General features: G+C 41.6%; 1 protein-coding gene across 3 annotated transcripts in view; it reads right to left on the reverse strand.

The window, feature by feature from the left end:
• Nucleotides 1–15,372, reverse strand: part of LOC137420885 (dual oxidase 1) — a 155,457-nt gene that overhangs the window by 2,573 nt on the left and 137,512 nt on the right. For all 3 annotated transcript variants that reach the window (XM_068106361.2, XM_068106364.2, XM_068106360.2), the window contains exons 23-31: nucleotides 14,746–14,817; nucleotides 13,166–13,344; nucleotides 12,791–13,021; nucleotides 12,527–12,626; nucleotides 9,971–10,020; nucleotides 7,498–7,625; nucleotides 7,258–7,411; nucleotides 6,841–7,061; nucleotides 64–225 (exon numbers count right to left, since the gene is read on the reverse strand). In XM_068106361.2, coding sequence (XP_067962462.2) covers nucleotides 64–225; nucleotides 6,841–7,061; nucleotides 7,258–7,411; nucleotides 7,498–7,625; nucleotides 9,971–10,020; nucleotides 12,527–12,626; nucleotides 12,791–13,021; nucleotides 13,166–13,344; nucleotides 14,746–14,817 — 1,297 coding nt within the window. The remainder of the gene's footprint in view (nucleotides 1–63; nucleotides 226–6,840; nucleotides 7,062–7,257; nucleotides 7,412–7,497; nucleotides 7,626–9,970; nucleotides 10,021–12,526; nucleotides 12,627–12,790; nucleotides 13,022–13,165; nucleotides 13,345–14,745; nucleotides 14,818–15,372) is intronic.

Here is a 15,372-nt window from a genome sequence, read left to right on the forward strand (position 1 = left end):
ATTTGAATCAAGTTCTGACTGGATTCTAAAACCGACCATATGGAGCAAAAGGTGAGCACTCACCTTTTTACACTTTATGAACCTGGAGCTCCGGTGTGACTTGTGCACAATGTCCTTGAGGATTGAAGCAAAGGGCGTGACTCCAATACCGCCTCCCACGAGTACTGACACTTCATACTCATTCCAATCCTGGTGACCCTCACCAAATGGTCCATCCAAGTAGATCTGCAAATCATAACAGACCGTGCTGGTTTGTAGTGAAATCTGCGCAACAATGTTATGATAAAATAAAATAAAAATCAGCTATTTCTCTTGAGATCTGATAATGATCTCATCAAATTTGGTGAGAATTTGTAAGAGAAGTTGTACAAGCATAGCTCATGTGTGCACCTTCATTGTAATGTTATTTAACTTGCTTTCTTAAACTTTGATTATATCTATGATATTGAATGTTTACGACACCTGACGCGCATCTTTTGATGATACCGCTCTTGTATTGTCTGATGCGGGTTTAATACAGAAGAGGATTTATGTGGTTACAGGTTGTTCAAGTTCGTTGATTGCTAAAACACAAGGAAAGGTATTTGTGTTCACACATCATGCACAAGTTTGTCATGAATGATCTGCATTTACTCACAACTCAAAAAGATGGTCATGTGATCACAGCTTTTACTAGTTAATTCCCGAAATGAAAAAAATTCCCCAATAAAATGCCAACCGCTTTGCCTTTCTGCCTTTGGTAAGGCGGTTCAGGAAAATCTTCTTTGAAAATTTAACAATTTAACAATTTAATTTGAATTCATGCCCCATTGCTGCTGAAAAAGGATTGTGAGGAATAAATGAAATGTTTGATTCTATTCCAAATTGAGTAAATACTGTTATGATGAGCCTTCGAAACCTCACATTCCAATTCCTTCCTCCTCCTTTGCTTTTCCCTCAATTTGAGGATGATCATCCACAGCGATTTTATAGCTGGGTCTGTAAATGACTGATGAGGCCTGATCGGCAGACTAACAATTCGGCACATGTTTCCGTGAGCGATTTGAAAATGGCATGGTGTATGCTTTCCATCAATGTGTCACTCAACTTGCTACCTTTTGAAATTTTTCGACAATAAAACGTTCAAATAGTCCACTTTTTTTTAACCACCCTGTATATATACTGTCCAACTGTCCCGATATGGGCAGGATGATCCCTATTTGACGTTCTGCATCCTGTTTCCCAACGGACCACTGAAATATCCCATTTTTACATATGAAATGGACAACAGGAGCGAGATGCAGCGAAATATCGATTTTGTTTATCCAATCTCGAGCATGAAAAGTAGCAAAAAGGAGTTGATTTGTAAAGATACTCAGGAGGAACTCAAACGAACCGCAGCGCCACGACGTGCATGTGACTGGCACTTACTTCTGCAACCAAGATGACTTTTTTTTACATTCTTTAAGGCTTGTAGTAGAGCTGAAAGATGGAAAGACAAGTTTGGGCCACATTGAAGTTTGCCCGTCCTGTGAGACGCCATGTGCCAGTTATCACTGGTTCTTAGTGTAAAAACGAGTTTCGGCCACATACAAGTTTTTCTGTCCTGGGAGACGCCATGTGCCAGTTATCATTTGTTCCAAGTGTAAAAACGAGTTTCGGCCACATACAAGTTTGCCGGTCCTGGGAGACGCCATGTGCCAGTTATCATTTGTTCCAAGTGTAAAAACGAGTTTCGGCCACATTGAAGTTTGCTGATACTGGGAGACGCCATGTGCCAGTTATCATTTGTTCTAAGTGTAAAAACGAGTTTCGGCCACATTGAAGTTTGCCGGTCCTGGGAGACGCCATGTGCCAGTTATCATTAAATTGTTCTAAGTGTAAAAACGAGTTTCGGCCACATACAAGTTTGTCTGTCCTGGGAGACGCCATGTACCAGTTATCATTTGTTCCAAGTGTAAAAACGAGTTTCGGCCACATTGAAGTTTGCTGATCCTGGGAGACGCCATGTGCCAGTTATCATTTGTTCTAAGTGTAAAAACGAGTTTCGGCCACATTGACGTTTGCCGGTCCTGGGAGACGCCATGTGCCAGTTATCATTTGTTTTAAGTGTAAAAACGAGTTTCGGCCACATTGAAGTTTGCCGGTCCTGGGAGACGCCATGTGCCAGTTATCATTTGTTCTAAGTGTAAAAACGAGTTTCGGTCACATACAATTTTGCCGGTCCTGGGAGACGCCATGTGCCAGTTATCATTTGTTCCAAGTGTAAAAACGAGTTTCAGTCACATACAAGTTTGCCGGTCCTGGTAGACGCCATGTGCCAGTTATCATTTGTTCCAAGTGTAAAAACGAGTTTCGGCCACATTGAAATTTGCCGGTCCTGCGAGACGTAATATGCCAGTTATCATTTGTTCTAAGTGTAAAAACGAGTTTTGGCCACATTGAAGTTTGCCGGTCCTGGGAGACGCCATGTGCCAGTTATCATTTTGTTCGAAGTGTAAAAACGAGTTTTGGCCACATTGAAGTTTGCCGGTCCTGGGAGACGCCATGTGCCAGTTATCATTTGTTCCAAGTGTAAAAACGAGTTTCGGCCACATTGAAGTTTGCCGGTCCTGGGAGACGCCATGTGCCAGTTATCATTAAATTGTTCTAAGTGTAAAAACGAGTTTCGGCCACATACAAGTTTGTCTGTCCTGGGAGACGCCATGTACCAGTTATCATTTGTTCCAAGTGTAAAAACGAGTTTCGGCCACATTGAAGTTTGCTGATCCTGGGAGACGCCATGTGCCAGTTATCATTTGTTCCAAGTGTAAAAACGAGTTTCGGCCACATTGACGTTTGCCGGTCCTGGGAGACGCCATGTGCCAGTTATCATTTGTTTTAAGTGTAAAAACGAGTTTCGGCCACATTGAAGTTTGCCGGTCCTGGGAGACGCCATGTGCCAGTTATCATTTGTTCTGAGTGTAAAAACGAGTTTCGGCCACATTGAAGTTTGCCGGTCCTGGGAGACGCCATGTGCCAGTTATCATTTGTTCTGAGTGTAAAAACGAGTTTCGGCCACATTGAAGTTTGCCGTTCCTGGGAGACACCATGTGCCAATTATCATTTGTTCTGAGTGTAAAAACGAGTTTCGGTCACATACAAGTTTGCCGGTCCTGGGAGACGCCATGTGCCAGTTATCATTTGTTTTAAGTGTAACAAGTCCAAAACGTTTTAATTAAAACAAAAGCCGCGTCGATGTTACACAATGCCTAGATGCAGCTGTGCCTATAACGTCGATGTTATAGGCACAGGACATTCCTATTGATTCGATTACTTGATGTTATTTTTGTGCAAAGTGAAAATATATCTCGGCAATTTCCCGTGTGTGGCGACGAATTTTTAATATATCTTGGCATTTTCCCGTCTGTTATTTCAGGCAGTGTATGACTGACCATGCCGCGATTTAAAATATATATATCTCGGCAATTTCCCGTGTGTGGCGACACGTGAACGAAGCTATGCTCCTCTCTCCACATTATTGTGACGACGTATAAATTAAATATTTCATCGTGACGATCGTCATCAAATGGACGAATTTTTAATATATCTCGGCATTTTCCCGTCTTATTTCAGGCGGTGTATGACTGACCATGCCGCGATTTAAAATATATATATATACCTCGGCATTTTGCCGTCTGTTATTTCGGGCGGTGTATGACTGAGCATGCCGCAATTTAAACAAAATATATATATCTCGGCATTTTCCCGTCTGTTATTTCGGGCGGTGTATGACTGAGCATGCCGCAATATAAACAAAATATATATATATCTCGGCATTTTCCCGTCTGTTATTTCGGGCGGTGTATGACTGAGCATGCCGCGATTTAAAAAAAATATATCTTAATGGACTTGAAGTTACAGGCCTTTGAGAATTCATTTCGTTCTATAAAGGGCAACTTTCATCAGATTTTCTTCCAGTTTTTTTTCAACCGAGTCTAAAACTATGTTAGCGACTGTGAAAAATGAAATGATATATCGAATTTGATTTGAAATAAAACTGTGTGAGAGAGGAAGACACCACGGGCCTACAAAACAGGCCTCAAAGCTATGCGAGGTAATAAAATGGTGGATATTTGTTTATATGAAAACTCTCCCAGAATGGGTGGAGCTATGGTTCCCAGAATGGGTGGAGCTTTGAGGTTTTGTCTTCCCTGCAAGAACAAGAAGAAGAAGAAGAACAAGAAGAAGAAGAACAACAGCAGAGCACACTATGACCAGCGTCTGCGACGCGGCTAAAAACGAGTTTCGGCCACATTGAAGTTTGCCGGTCCTGGGAGACGCCATGTGCCAGTTGTCATTTTGTTCTAAGTGCAAAAACGAGTTTTGGCCACATTGAAGTTTGCCGGTCCTGGGTGACGCCATGTGCCAGTTATCATTTGTTCCAAGTGTAAAAACGAGTTTTGGCCACATTGAAGTTTGCCGGTCCTGGGAGACGTAATGTGCCAGTTATCATTTGTTCCAAGTGTAAAAACGAGTTTTGGCCACATTGAAGTTTGCCGGTCCTGGGTAACGCCATGTGCCAGTTATCATTTGTTCCAAGTGTAAAAACGAGTTTTGGCCACATTGAAGTTTGCCGGTCCTGGGTGACGCCATGTGCCAGTTATCATTTGTTCCAAGTGTAAAAACGAGTTTCGGCCACATTGAAGTTTGCCGGTCCTGGGAGACGCCATGTGCCAGTTATCATTTGTTCCAAGTGTAAAAACGAGTTTCGGCCACATTGAAGTTTGCCGGTCCTGGGAGACGCCATGTGCCAGTTATCATTTGTTCCAAGTGTAAAAACGAGTTTCGGCCACATTGAAGTTTGCCGGTCCTGGGAGACGCCATGTGCCAGTTATCATTTGTTCCAAGTGTAAAAACGAGTTTTGGCCACATTGAAGTTTGCCGGTCCTGGGAGACGCCATGTGCCAGTTATCATTTGTTCCTAGTGTAAAAACGAGTTTCGGCCACATTGAAGTTTGCCGGTCCTGGGAGACGCCATGTGCCAGTTATCATTTGTTCCAAGTGTAAAAACGAGTTTTGGCCACATTGAAGTTTGCCGGTCCTGTGTGACGCCATGTGCCAGTTATCATTTGTTCCAAGTGTAAAAACGAGTTTTGGCCACATTGAAGTTTGCCGGTCCTGGGAGACGCCATGTGCCAGTTATCATTTGTTCCAAGTGTAAAAACGAGTTTTGGCCACATTGAAGTTTTCCGGTCCTAGGAGACGCCATGTGCCAGTTATCATTTGTTCTAAGTGTAAAAACGAGTTTTGGCCACATTGAAGTTTGCCGGTCCTGGGAGACGCCATGTGCCAGTTATCATTTGTTCCAAGTGTAAAAACGAGTTTCAGCAACATTGAAGTTTGCCGGTCCTGGGAGACGCCATGTGCCAGTTATCATTTGTTCTAAGTGTAAAAACGAGTTTCGGCCACATTGAAGTTTGCCCGTCCTGGGAGACGCCATGTGCCAGTTATCATTTGTTCTAAGTGTAAAAACGAGTTTCGGCCACATTGAAGTTTGCCCGTCCTGGGAGACGCCATGTGCCAGTTATCATTTGTTCCAAGTGTAAAAACGAGTTTCAGCAACATTGAAGTTTGCCGGTCCTGGGAGACGCCATGTGCCAGTTATCATTTGTTCCAAGTGTAAAAACGAGTTTTTGCCACATACGTATTTGCCCAACCTGGGAGATGCCATGTGCCAGTTATCACCTGTTCCAAGTGTAAAAACGAGTTTCGGCCACATTGAAGTTTGCCCGTCCTGGGAGAGGCCACGTCCCAGTTATCACTGCTTCTTTGCTTCGTTATCACAGTTATCACGGCATACATCAGACGAATACACGAGACAACATAGGGTTATTAGAGAAGTCAAACACAGACGACGAGCTTGGGGGAAGCAGTCACTTCCCAGGGCGTGCTGAATTATGACGTCACTTTTTCTCTCTGTACTCAGCTTGCTGTACAAACACAATTTTTCCATGCCGGACACACAGGTTCAGTATGAGTTCAATCGAACACCTGAGCAAAAGAAAGTGAAGCGGTATTGCTCCTCCAATTCCAGCTGGAAGACGCAAAACTTTGTTGTCAAAGTCAATGGTGTGGACATAACATTTTCTGGAGGTCTTTTGTCTGGAGTGGACTGTGAGGACAAAGCAGAGTGTACTCTCTGCCAGGTTTCCTTTTCTGTTCGACATGGTGGTGCTGATGAGATGCGGAAGCATTTCAAAAGTGACGACCATGTCCTGAAGTGGTCGACAACATCCACCAAACAAGCAATTAAGATGAACAAGATAGGATTTGGAGAATACACTACAGAAGAAAAGAACCACCTTTAGAGGCCATCTTTCCCCGCAGAGCAGGGGTTGGCCTTTTTGGGGCACCATGGTCCCCTTTTTGAAGCAATGTTTTATGGCCGGATGCCCTTCCTGCCGCCAACCCTGTTAGTCGCCTCTTGCAACACACGGAAATACCAGTGAGCTGGTACTCAATTTGCCGACCTCGGAAGGATGACAGGCTGAGTTAACCCCCCTGGCGTTAATTCAGCGATCGACCGGGATTCAAACCCAGGATCCCAGGATCCCAAGCCGGCACCCTAACCGCTAAGCCAACACCAGGCTCAGGCAGGAGAATACACTACAATCTACCGAAATAAAACAGGTTCCGCAAGATTAACAAATATTCAAAAAACTCTTTCAATGCAGGTTCCCCAATGTTAATGCATCTGTGGAGCTTATCTCTCCGCGAAATAATGGTAACCTACCCTTTTCCTTAAAATACGAATCTGAAAACCATTTTATGTTTGAATCGACTATCATGTAATAACCAAACCATATGCCTTAAATGTACCTTTGGGCAGCAGGATGCTGGTGAGTTATAAGCCTCTCGGAGGCGCATGGTCCATGGGCCAACGGCTCGGATGTGTACGCTGAGTGCGTCTTCGTGAGGAGCTGACGTAAGGGTGAATGGGTGATACTCATTCTGGGACAGGCTAAGGCAGGCAATGCGCACCCACTGACCGGATTTGTAATGAAAATGTTGGGGCCTCTTGAACTGTAGATGCGTCACACCTGAGGGTATTTACAAGAGCAATTTACTATAAATAAAAAAAACCAGATATATTTATGAATACAATATTATCTTTCTTCAAAAATGAAAGGAAATATAGTCATTTATTCCAAAGTACTGAGATCACTTACTGAAGTTAAACATCAATATCTATGAATTTTGGTCCCGTTGTCCGAATACTGTGAAACGTTTTCTTACCTGAGGGCAGCAACTCGGCTTTGTAAACACAAAGTTCGACTTTCTTGCGGCTCAGGCTAACCAAGGCATCACCGGAGTAAAGAAGAGCCGGCACGATGAAGTACAGGTAGAACATTGGTTTTTGTATAATGGCCATGCTGCCGTGCAGGATGATCTGTGTAAACGCAGTTTGCCATCACTGTATGTTAAACATTCCACTTCTGGTTTTAAAAAGTGCCATGATGTCTACCGTCTTCTCACCAGTAAATAGAGAACGACGTAAAGCTTGTGGGTGATCCAAAAGGCTTTGAAGGAGTTGCGCCGCGAGTACCGGTCGGCAAACACATACATGACTGCCAACACTGCCAATATGAGGATCCCGGTGAGACCTGGAACATGACCCACACAGACACCCACATTAGGCTGATCCCATCACCGACACCAACCCACTTCATAACCATCTCTGTTATCAGTCTCTGGTCGCCAACAAGATTTTCTGCAGTTAGACTTTTTTAGGCAATGCGTAAACTTCTTCGAGCTCAAATATAGAATATTGTTTGAACTAAAACAAAAACTTAGTATATATAATCATTACCTCCGCCACTGAAGGTGGACCAAGGTTATGTTTTCACGTCTGTCTGTGAGCAGGATATCTCAAAAAAGTTGTGGATGGATACTGACGGAGCTTGGTGGATAGGTGACCTGACCCCACATCCCAAAATACACTTTACAGCGGCTTTTAGCCTCAAAACGGACGTCACGGCCAACGTGTGCTGGCTTAAAACCTTGGCCAGATGCTGAAGTACCGACACAAAAAATTTGGGGCATCTAGATGATAGAGTTCGGCCATGAAAGAATAACATACAAACACTTGAGAAAATATTTACAAGATGAAGTTAGACATGTTCGTTCTGCTAATGTCACAGCAGGTATAACATGATTAGTCGTTTATCTTGCAAATTATGTTAAAGTACCACAAGCTTGCCGAGTTGTAATTCGACTTAAAAAGTGAAGCAGTATATTTCAGCCTTCATAAGCAATAAACATTGTTTTTTAAAGTACCATTCGAGGACATGTCTTCTTTACATTTAAAGCTCTGTGGACCAGTGTGAGGGTGCATGTTTGTACATGGCCCTGGTGGAAAAATGAACTGCAACAAAAACCAAAGTTTAAAAACAAAACTAAGGTGTATACGTACTGCAGATGTTTTCAGAAATATTTATGGCATTGGGGTCTGTTTTGCAGGGTTGTTGTTTTGAGGGTTGGTACTGGTAGAATTATTATTGGTTTGGGACTATGGTAGGATGACAAGTTGTATCACTTGGTTTGATTTATTGGGATGAGAGGACCTGAAAACCATGACCTATTTAGAAACTAGAACGGCACTCAGTGGAGAGCACACCTCCACCTGGTTGGCCATATCACTCAATGGTGAAGAATCGCTTAGAAAATTATACTAGCCGGATCTGGATCCGGATCTTCACCAAAATCGAATCGATTCTCCCTCGTCACACACCCAACCAGTCCACCAAGTTTCGTCCAAATCCGTCCACAACCTTTTGAGATATCCTGCTATGTATCGTTTTTGGCCCGACCTCTCAATGGTGAAGAATCACTTAATAATTAAATAATTCTCATATCCGAATCTATATTCAGATCTTCACCAAAATCTAATCGAATCGTCCTTGTCAGACACCCAACCTGTCCACCAGGTTTCGTCCAAATCCGTCCACAACTTTTTGGGATATCCTGCTATGTATCGTTTTTGGCATGATCTCTCAATGGTGAAGAATCACTTAATAATTAAATAATTCTCATATACGAATCCATATTCAGATTTTCACCAAAATCGAATCGAATCGTCCTTGTCAGACACCCAACCTGTCCACCAAGTTTCGTCCAAATCCGTCCACAACTTTGAGATATCCTGCGATGTATAGTTTTTGGCCCTATCTCTCAATGGTGAAGAAGCACTTAATAATTAAATAATTCTCATATCCAAATCCATATTCAGATCTTCACCAAAATCGAATCGAATCGTCTTCGTCAGACACCCAACCTGTCCACCAAGTTTCGTCCAGATCCGTCCACAACTTTTTGAGATATCGTGCTATGTATAGTTTTTGTCTATCTCCCAATGGTGAAGAATCACTTGAACAATTCTAGTAGCCGGATACGAATCCGGATCATCACCAAAATCTAATCATTTCGTCATTGTTAGATACGCTACATCTCTGCCAAATTTGGTCCGAATCCGTCCAAAACCTTTTGAGATATCTTGTTCACAAACGAACGGACAGACAAACGGACAGACAGGGGTGAAAACATAACCCCCATCCACCTCTGGCGGCGGAGGTAAAGAGCTTTTTATGAGACTAGGCCATTCCCCGAATGGTGTAAAATGCGTAAATGTTTAAATTGAAAGGATAAAAGTGTACTTCGGTCCTGTTTAATATGAAAGTATATGAAGTACTAGAATCAAAATTCGATACTTTCAGCAAAATATTGAAAATGATCGTTATTGATTTTTTTCCCAAAGATTGTTATTTACTAGATCTGATGAATTAGTCATTCAGAATGAACAGCCAATTGCAAGCATGTGACTGCCGATAACATGAAACAAAGGAGATGATTCCCAGTTAATCAGAAGGCTTCCTTCTGATTTGGAGGGCACCTCATGCCAACAAGCAACACCGTTTACGAGGCCATTGGATTAAGCACGTATTTCACACACCTGGGATTGACCCAAAGAACCACCAGGTGTATTTCGGAGGCACGTCAGACCTTCAAAGAAAAATAAGAGGGTTAATAATGAGTCACAGTTTCGAAAGTGATCTCGAATGCACCTGAAACAGTCATTAGACTTTTAATGCAAATCATTTAAATTTAGACAATTTTATAGTTCGTTTCCGAAAAAATATGAAATATAAAAATATTGTTTGGCATTAAATCACAAAGCTTCATTGTTTATCAAACAAAATCACAAAGGTTTATATATAATAAACCACAACATTTATGAAGCTAAATATTGCAATGTGAGTTATTCGAGGCCACGTGGTAACATCTGCTCAAGATTTTTTGTTGTTTCACGATTTAATGCAATTTTAAAATTTCTTCCGACACCATTTCTGCTTTGTATGACATCATTGTTAATGCCTATTGTCAGAACAAAAAAAACTCGATGCAGGCTAGGAAAATGTAATGTACTCCATAAATAAATCAATAAGACATAAACTAGAGCGAAAAAGTTCACACATCTCTTGCAAAAAGCAGGAAACTTGCTTTAATCCCCAAATTGAAGAGCAAAGGTGGATCAATCATGGTTACGGGTGTAAGCACGGTGGTGGATCAATCATGGTTACGGGTGTAAGCACGGTGGTGGATCAATCATGGTTACGGGTGTAAGCACGGTGGTGGATCAATCATGGTTACGGGTGTAAGCACGGTGGTGGATCAATCATGGTTACGGGTGTAAGCACGGTGGTGGATCAATGATGGTTTTGGGTTTGAGGACGGTGGTGGATCAATGATGGTTTTGGGTTTAAGGACGGTAGTGGATCAATGATGGTTTTGGGTTTGAGGATGGTGGTGGATCAATGATGGTTTTGGGTTTAAGGATGGTGGTGGATCAATGATGGTTTTGGGTTTGAGGACGGTGGTGGATCAATGATGGTTTTGGGTTTAAGGATGGTGGTGGATCAATGATGGTTTTGGGTTTAAGGATGGTGGTGGATCAATGATGGTTTTGGGTTTAAGGACGGTAGTGGATCAATGATGGTTTTGGGTTTGAGGACGGTGGTGGATCAATGATGGTTTTGGGTTTAAGGATGGTGGTGGATCAATGATGGTTTGGGGAGTAAGCACGGTGGTGGATCAATGATGGTTTTGGGTTTAAGGATGGCGGTGGATCAATGATGGTTTGGGGAGTAAGCACGGTGGTGGATCAATGATGGTTTGGGGAGTAAGCACGGTGGTGGATCAATGATGGTTTGGGGAGTAAGCACGGTGGTGGATCAATCATGGTTTATGGCTTTTTTTGGCAATGATGGGAATGGTCAACTATACATTAAAGAAGATTTTATTAAACATCCCAGGTATACTATTATAATTTAAATGGATACTATTATAGGATACATGGATACTATTATAGGTTACATGGATACTATTATAGGATACATGGATACTATTATAGGATACATGGATACTATTATCGGATACATGGATACTATTATAGGTGACATGGATACTACTATAGGATACATGGATACTATTATAGAATACATGGATACTATTATAGGATACATGGATACTATTATAGCATACATGGATACTATTATAGGATACATGGATACTATTATAGGATACATGGATACTATTATAGGTTACATGGATACTATTATAGGATACATGGATACTATTATAGGATACATGGATACTATTATAGAATACATGGATACTATTATATGATACATGGATACTATTATAGGATACATGGATACTATTATAGGATACATGGATACTATTATAGAATACATGGATACTATTATAGCATACATGGATACTATTATAGGATACATGGATACTATTATAGGATACATGGATACTATTATAGGTTACATGGATACTATTATAGGATACATGGATACTATTATAGGATACATGGATACTATTATAGAATACATGGATACTATTATATGATACATGGATACTATTATAGGATACATGGATACTATTATAGGATACATGGATACTATTATAGAATACATGGATACTATTATATGATACATGGATACTATTAGAGGATACATGGATACTATTATAGGTTACATGGAAACTATTATAGGTGTTCACCCCATGTGAACCATGTCCCTCTCCCTTTGATGCTACTCTCACGCTCACTTATACTCTGCTGTTGGTTTTCCCTCTTTGTAATTTGTTCCCTTCAATTCTGCTCTAGCTTTTCCATGAGCATTGATCATGTATACACAGAAAAGAAAAGAGAGACAGGGTCAAGTTGCCTGTTTTGGCCTTTTCATTCTCCTGATCTCAACCAGATCGAGTCGTGTGAAAAGGCCGTGAACCATAATAACATGCAGCAGTTACAAGAACGGTGCTGCAGAAGAATTGGCTGATTCTTCCTCTTTAGGCCTATTTGTATTTATCTTATTTATTTATATACCTAATGAAATAGATTAATTATTAATGATGCAATTTCTCTGCTTTTCGCAAGATATATTCAAACTTTTCCCAACTACTCTAAACATGTCTTTGGAATCATAGAGCACCTTACCCATCATCATAAATGTCCATGGGGAAGAGGCAGGACAACACACTCCGAGGATGGATCACAAAGTGGAAAACATTGACCACATGACCGACTGTGTGCAAGACTGCCGAGGAAACGAAATAACAAAGATTGAATTACAATGCTATGATTTACGTCACAACAAAATGGAGAAGTAAGATTAACATTCCACTGGCTTCAAAACGACAGTGATGCTCACATTTTATTGGTGAGAGGCAGGAAGTGCGTGGGGACAAGAATCTGACTTACTGACGAGCACGATAGCAGTTTTGGCGATGATGCGGTGGAAAGCCACGGCGGAGTCGAAAGGGATGTAATGTTTGAGGAATGTCTCACGGAGGAACGTGTTGAGATTGCGACACATTGTGAGTAGGATGAAGGAGTAGGTAAAGGAAATGCCTGCAGCCGTGCTACGCGATAGGATTATGCCAACCTCGGTGACCTGGCGTATTCCAAAATGCTCCGAGTCAATGGCGTAGTCTGGAATGAGAAGACAATTCTCCATGAACATGTTAGTTTCCAAATTCCAAAATCCAAAGCTTCCAAACTTGCCAACCCCAACCTCACGTGGGGGAAGTAACAAGGAAAAGTCATCCTCAAAAATATAAGCAACAGGAAACCTACAGTAAGCTCGCTCCAACATGATGCCAGCAATGATGGTATAGAAGATGGTGCAGCAGAAGATGTGTTGCCTGTAGTTCTCCACACTGCGCTTCAAGAGCTGCACTTTGCACAGAAACTTGCCACGATGCGGCTCGTTGCGCTCAGCCTCCGTAAAAACTTTGGCATTGCTCTGCCTTTTCCTAGAGACAAGTGTGTATGGCATGAACCCTGAACAATCAAGGCATCCAGAAGTGCCAAAGGTATTGAGTTCTACCATGATGTTAGTTTGCATGGTTTTTATAGTAATTTTTAAGGAAAGTGAAAAGTGTTATAATGGTGTTTTAACCACTTGGTGCTTCATCTCAAGGGAAGTTCTGCACTGACAACAATGTACAGATAAGCCAAAAGTCCCGTAAGAGCTTGTGGGTTCAAGGTGTACGCGATGCGAAGTGCTGCGAGCGACGTTGTGCCACACAGAAACAGCTTAACCAAAGCCTCAATCTCCCGGAAGTCCCAAAGTTCTGAGATGGGCCTTGTTTAGGAATTTGCTCCTTGTACCGGGTGGCCTGAAAGTCGCTTTACGCCTCCCGGTAAACCATTCATTCTTAAACCCTTTTAATATACAGTTTTTATTGTGCAGTAAAAACCACCTTTAGAGGCCATTTTTCCCCGCAAGCGGGGGTTGGCCTTTTTCGGGGACCGTGGTTGTTGTTGTTTTTTGGGCCCCTTTTTGAAGCAATGTTTTACGGTCGGATGCCCTTCCTGACGCCAACCCTTTTTGTCGCCTTTTTACGACAAACAGGGAATTACCAGTGAACTGGTACTCAAAACAGCTTAACTGTGCAGTAACAATACTGTGCAGTATTGACTATAATTAATCAGACATTGTATCTGTATGCTCTCCATCATTCTCCTTGCATCACTGAATTTGTCGCCAAGGAGGGAGTGGGGTGCGAGGAATTTAGAGGGGGGTAAAGTGACTTTCAGGCCACCCTGGATATTTCAAGGCTATTGAATACGAGTGCGGTCAAAAAGTTTTCCATCAACCATAAAGGAAAAGTTCAAATGGAACTCCACACAAATGTTCGTCCATTTTTACGTAGTTTCCAGCCAATGTCATATTTCTTTGAGTCGTGGGTTTACTTCCTGATGCCGGTGGAATAGAAGTGTTTTTGGCATTGAAAATGTTTGAAAAGGAAATTTTTTTGTTTCCTTCCTCATAGCCCTTCATATTCGAAATGGTTCATGGTACATTCACGTACAGTAAGGAATGGTTGAAACGTTAATGAAAGGTAATAAAACGGTAATAATTACAGTAATGAAAGGCCGAGGCTGCATACAATCATAAATTTTCATTTTGTATAAAAAAAAAAAAAAAAAAAAATGATTTCATTATTTTGATCAGGCAGAAGAAGAAGAGGACAACGTCTGAACACAAACGGATGCGGGCGGGCTTTGCATTTTCAGGTGCTTTCTAGTTTGACGTGTTTACCAGCTACCACCAATATTACTATTAGCATAACAACAAATTCTTGAATAAGGAATGGATGTGACGGTGTTGACAAAGTATGGTGTGCATGATTAGTAAGTAGCCTTCATACCTCTTGTTTTGGTTGTACATCTGAGAATTGTTCTCTTCATTGAAGTTGTGGTTAGATTCACTCTTTTTACTTCTGTAATCAGACACGAAGATTGAAAACTATGACAGATAATACTTCACACTGTCCCCCTTAATGTTCAATGTGGTGAACTTCTTACAATCTACTTCCAGGGTATTTTGTCTAACTCGGTGCCATATCTTTCAAACCCCATTTCCTTCTTCAGTACAAAAGTGGAAAACTTGGGTTAGTGGATAAAAGGGTTAATGATATTGCATGAAAGCTATAACCTTTAGTTGTCTTGCTTATCATTTCCCTTGGTGTGTCAGTGTAGTGATTCACACACGTCTGATGTTGTTCTAACTCGAGGAATGATCGCCGCCATCTTTGATGCCTCCATCGGTGAGCATTGTCCGATTGTGAATGGATAAATCCTTGCCATACAAGTTTTCAAACAAGATTCTACGTTCTTTTCCATGGATTTGCATATTATCTCCATGTACACCGGGTATTCACGGTTACAGATTATGTTGGAGTTCTCCACCTTGTACCTTCAATATTCCTATTCCTGATCTTCATCAATGATCTGACTCTCTGGAAAATCCCCTTTATCTATTTGCTGATGACTCC

This window comes from Myxine glutinosa, chromosome 2 (genome assembly GCF_964187855.1).
Source record: "Myxine glutinosa chromosome 2, kmMyxGlut1.1, whole genome shotgun sequence".
NCBI classification, from domain to species: domain Eukaryota; kingdom Metazoa; phylum Chordata; class Myxini; order Myxiniformes; family Myxinidae; genus Myxine; species Myxine glutinosa.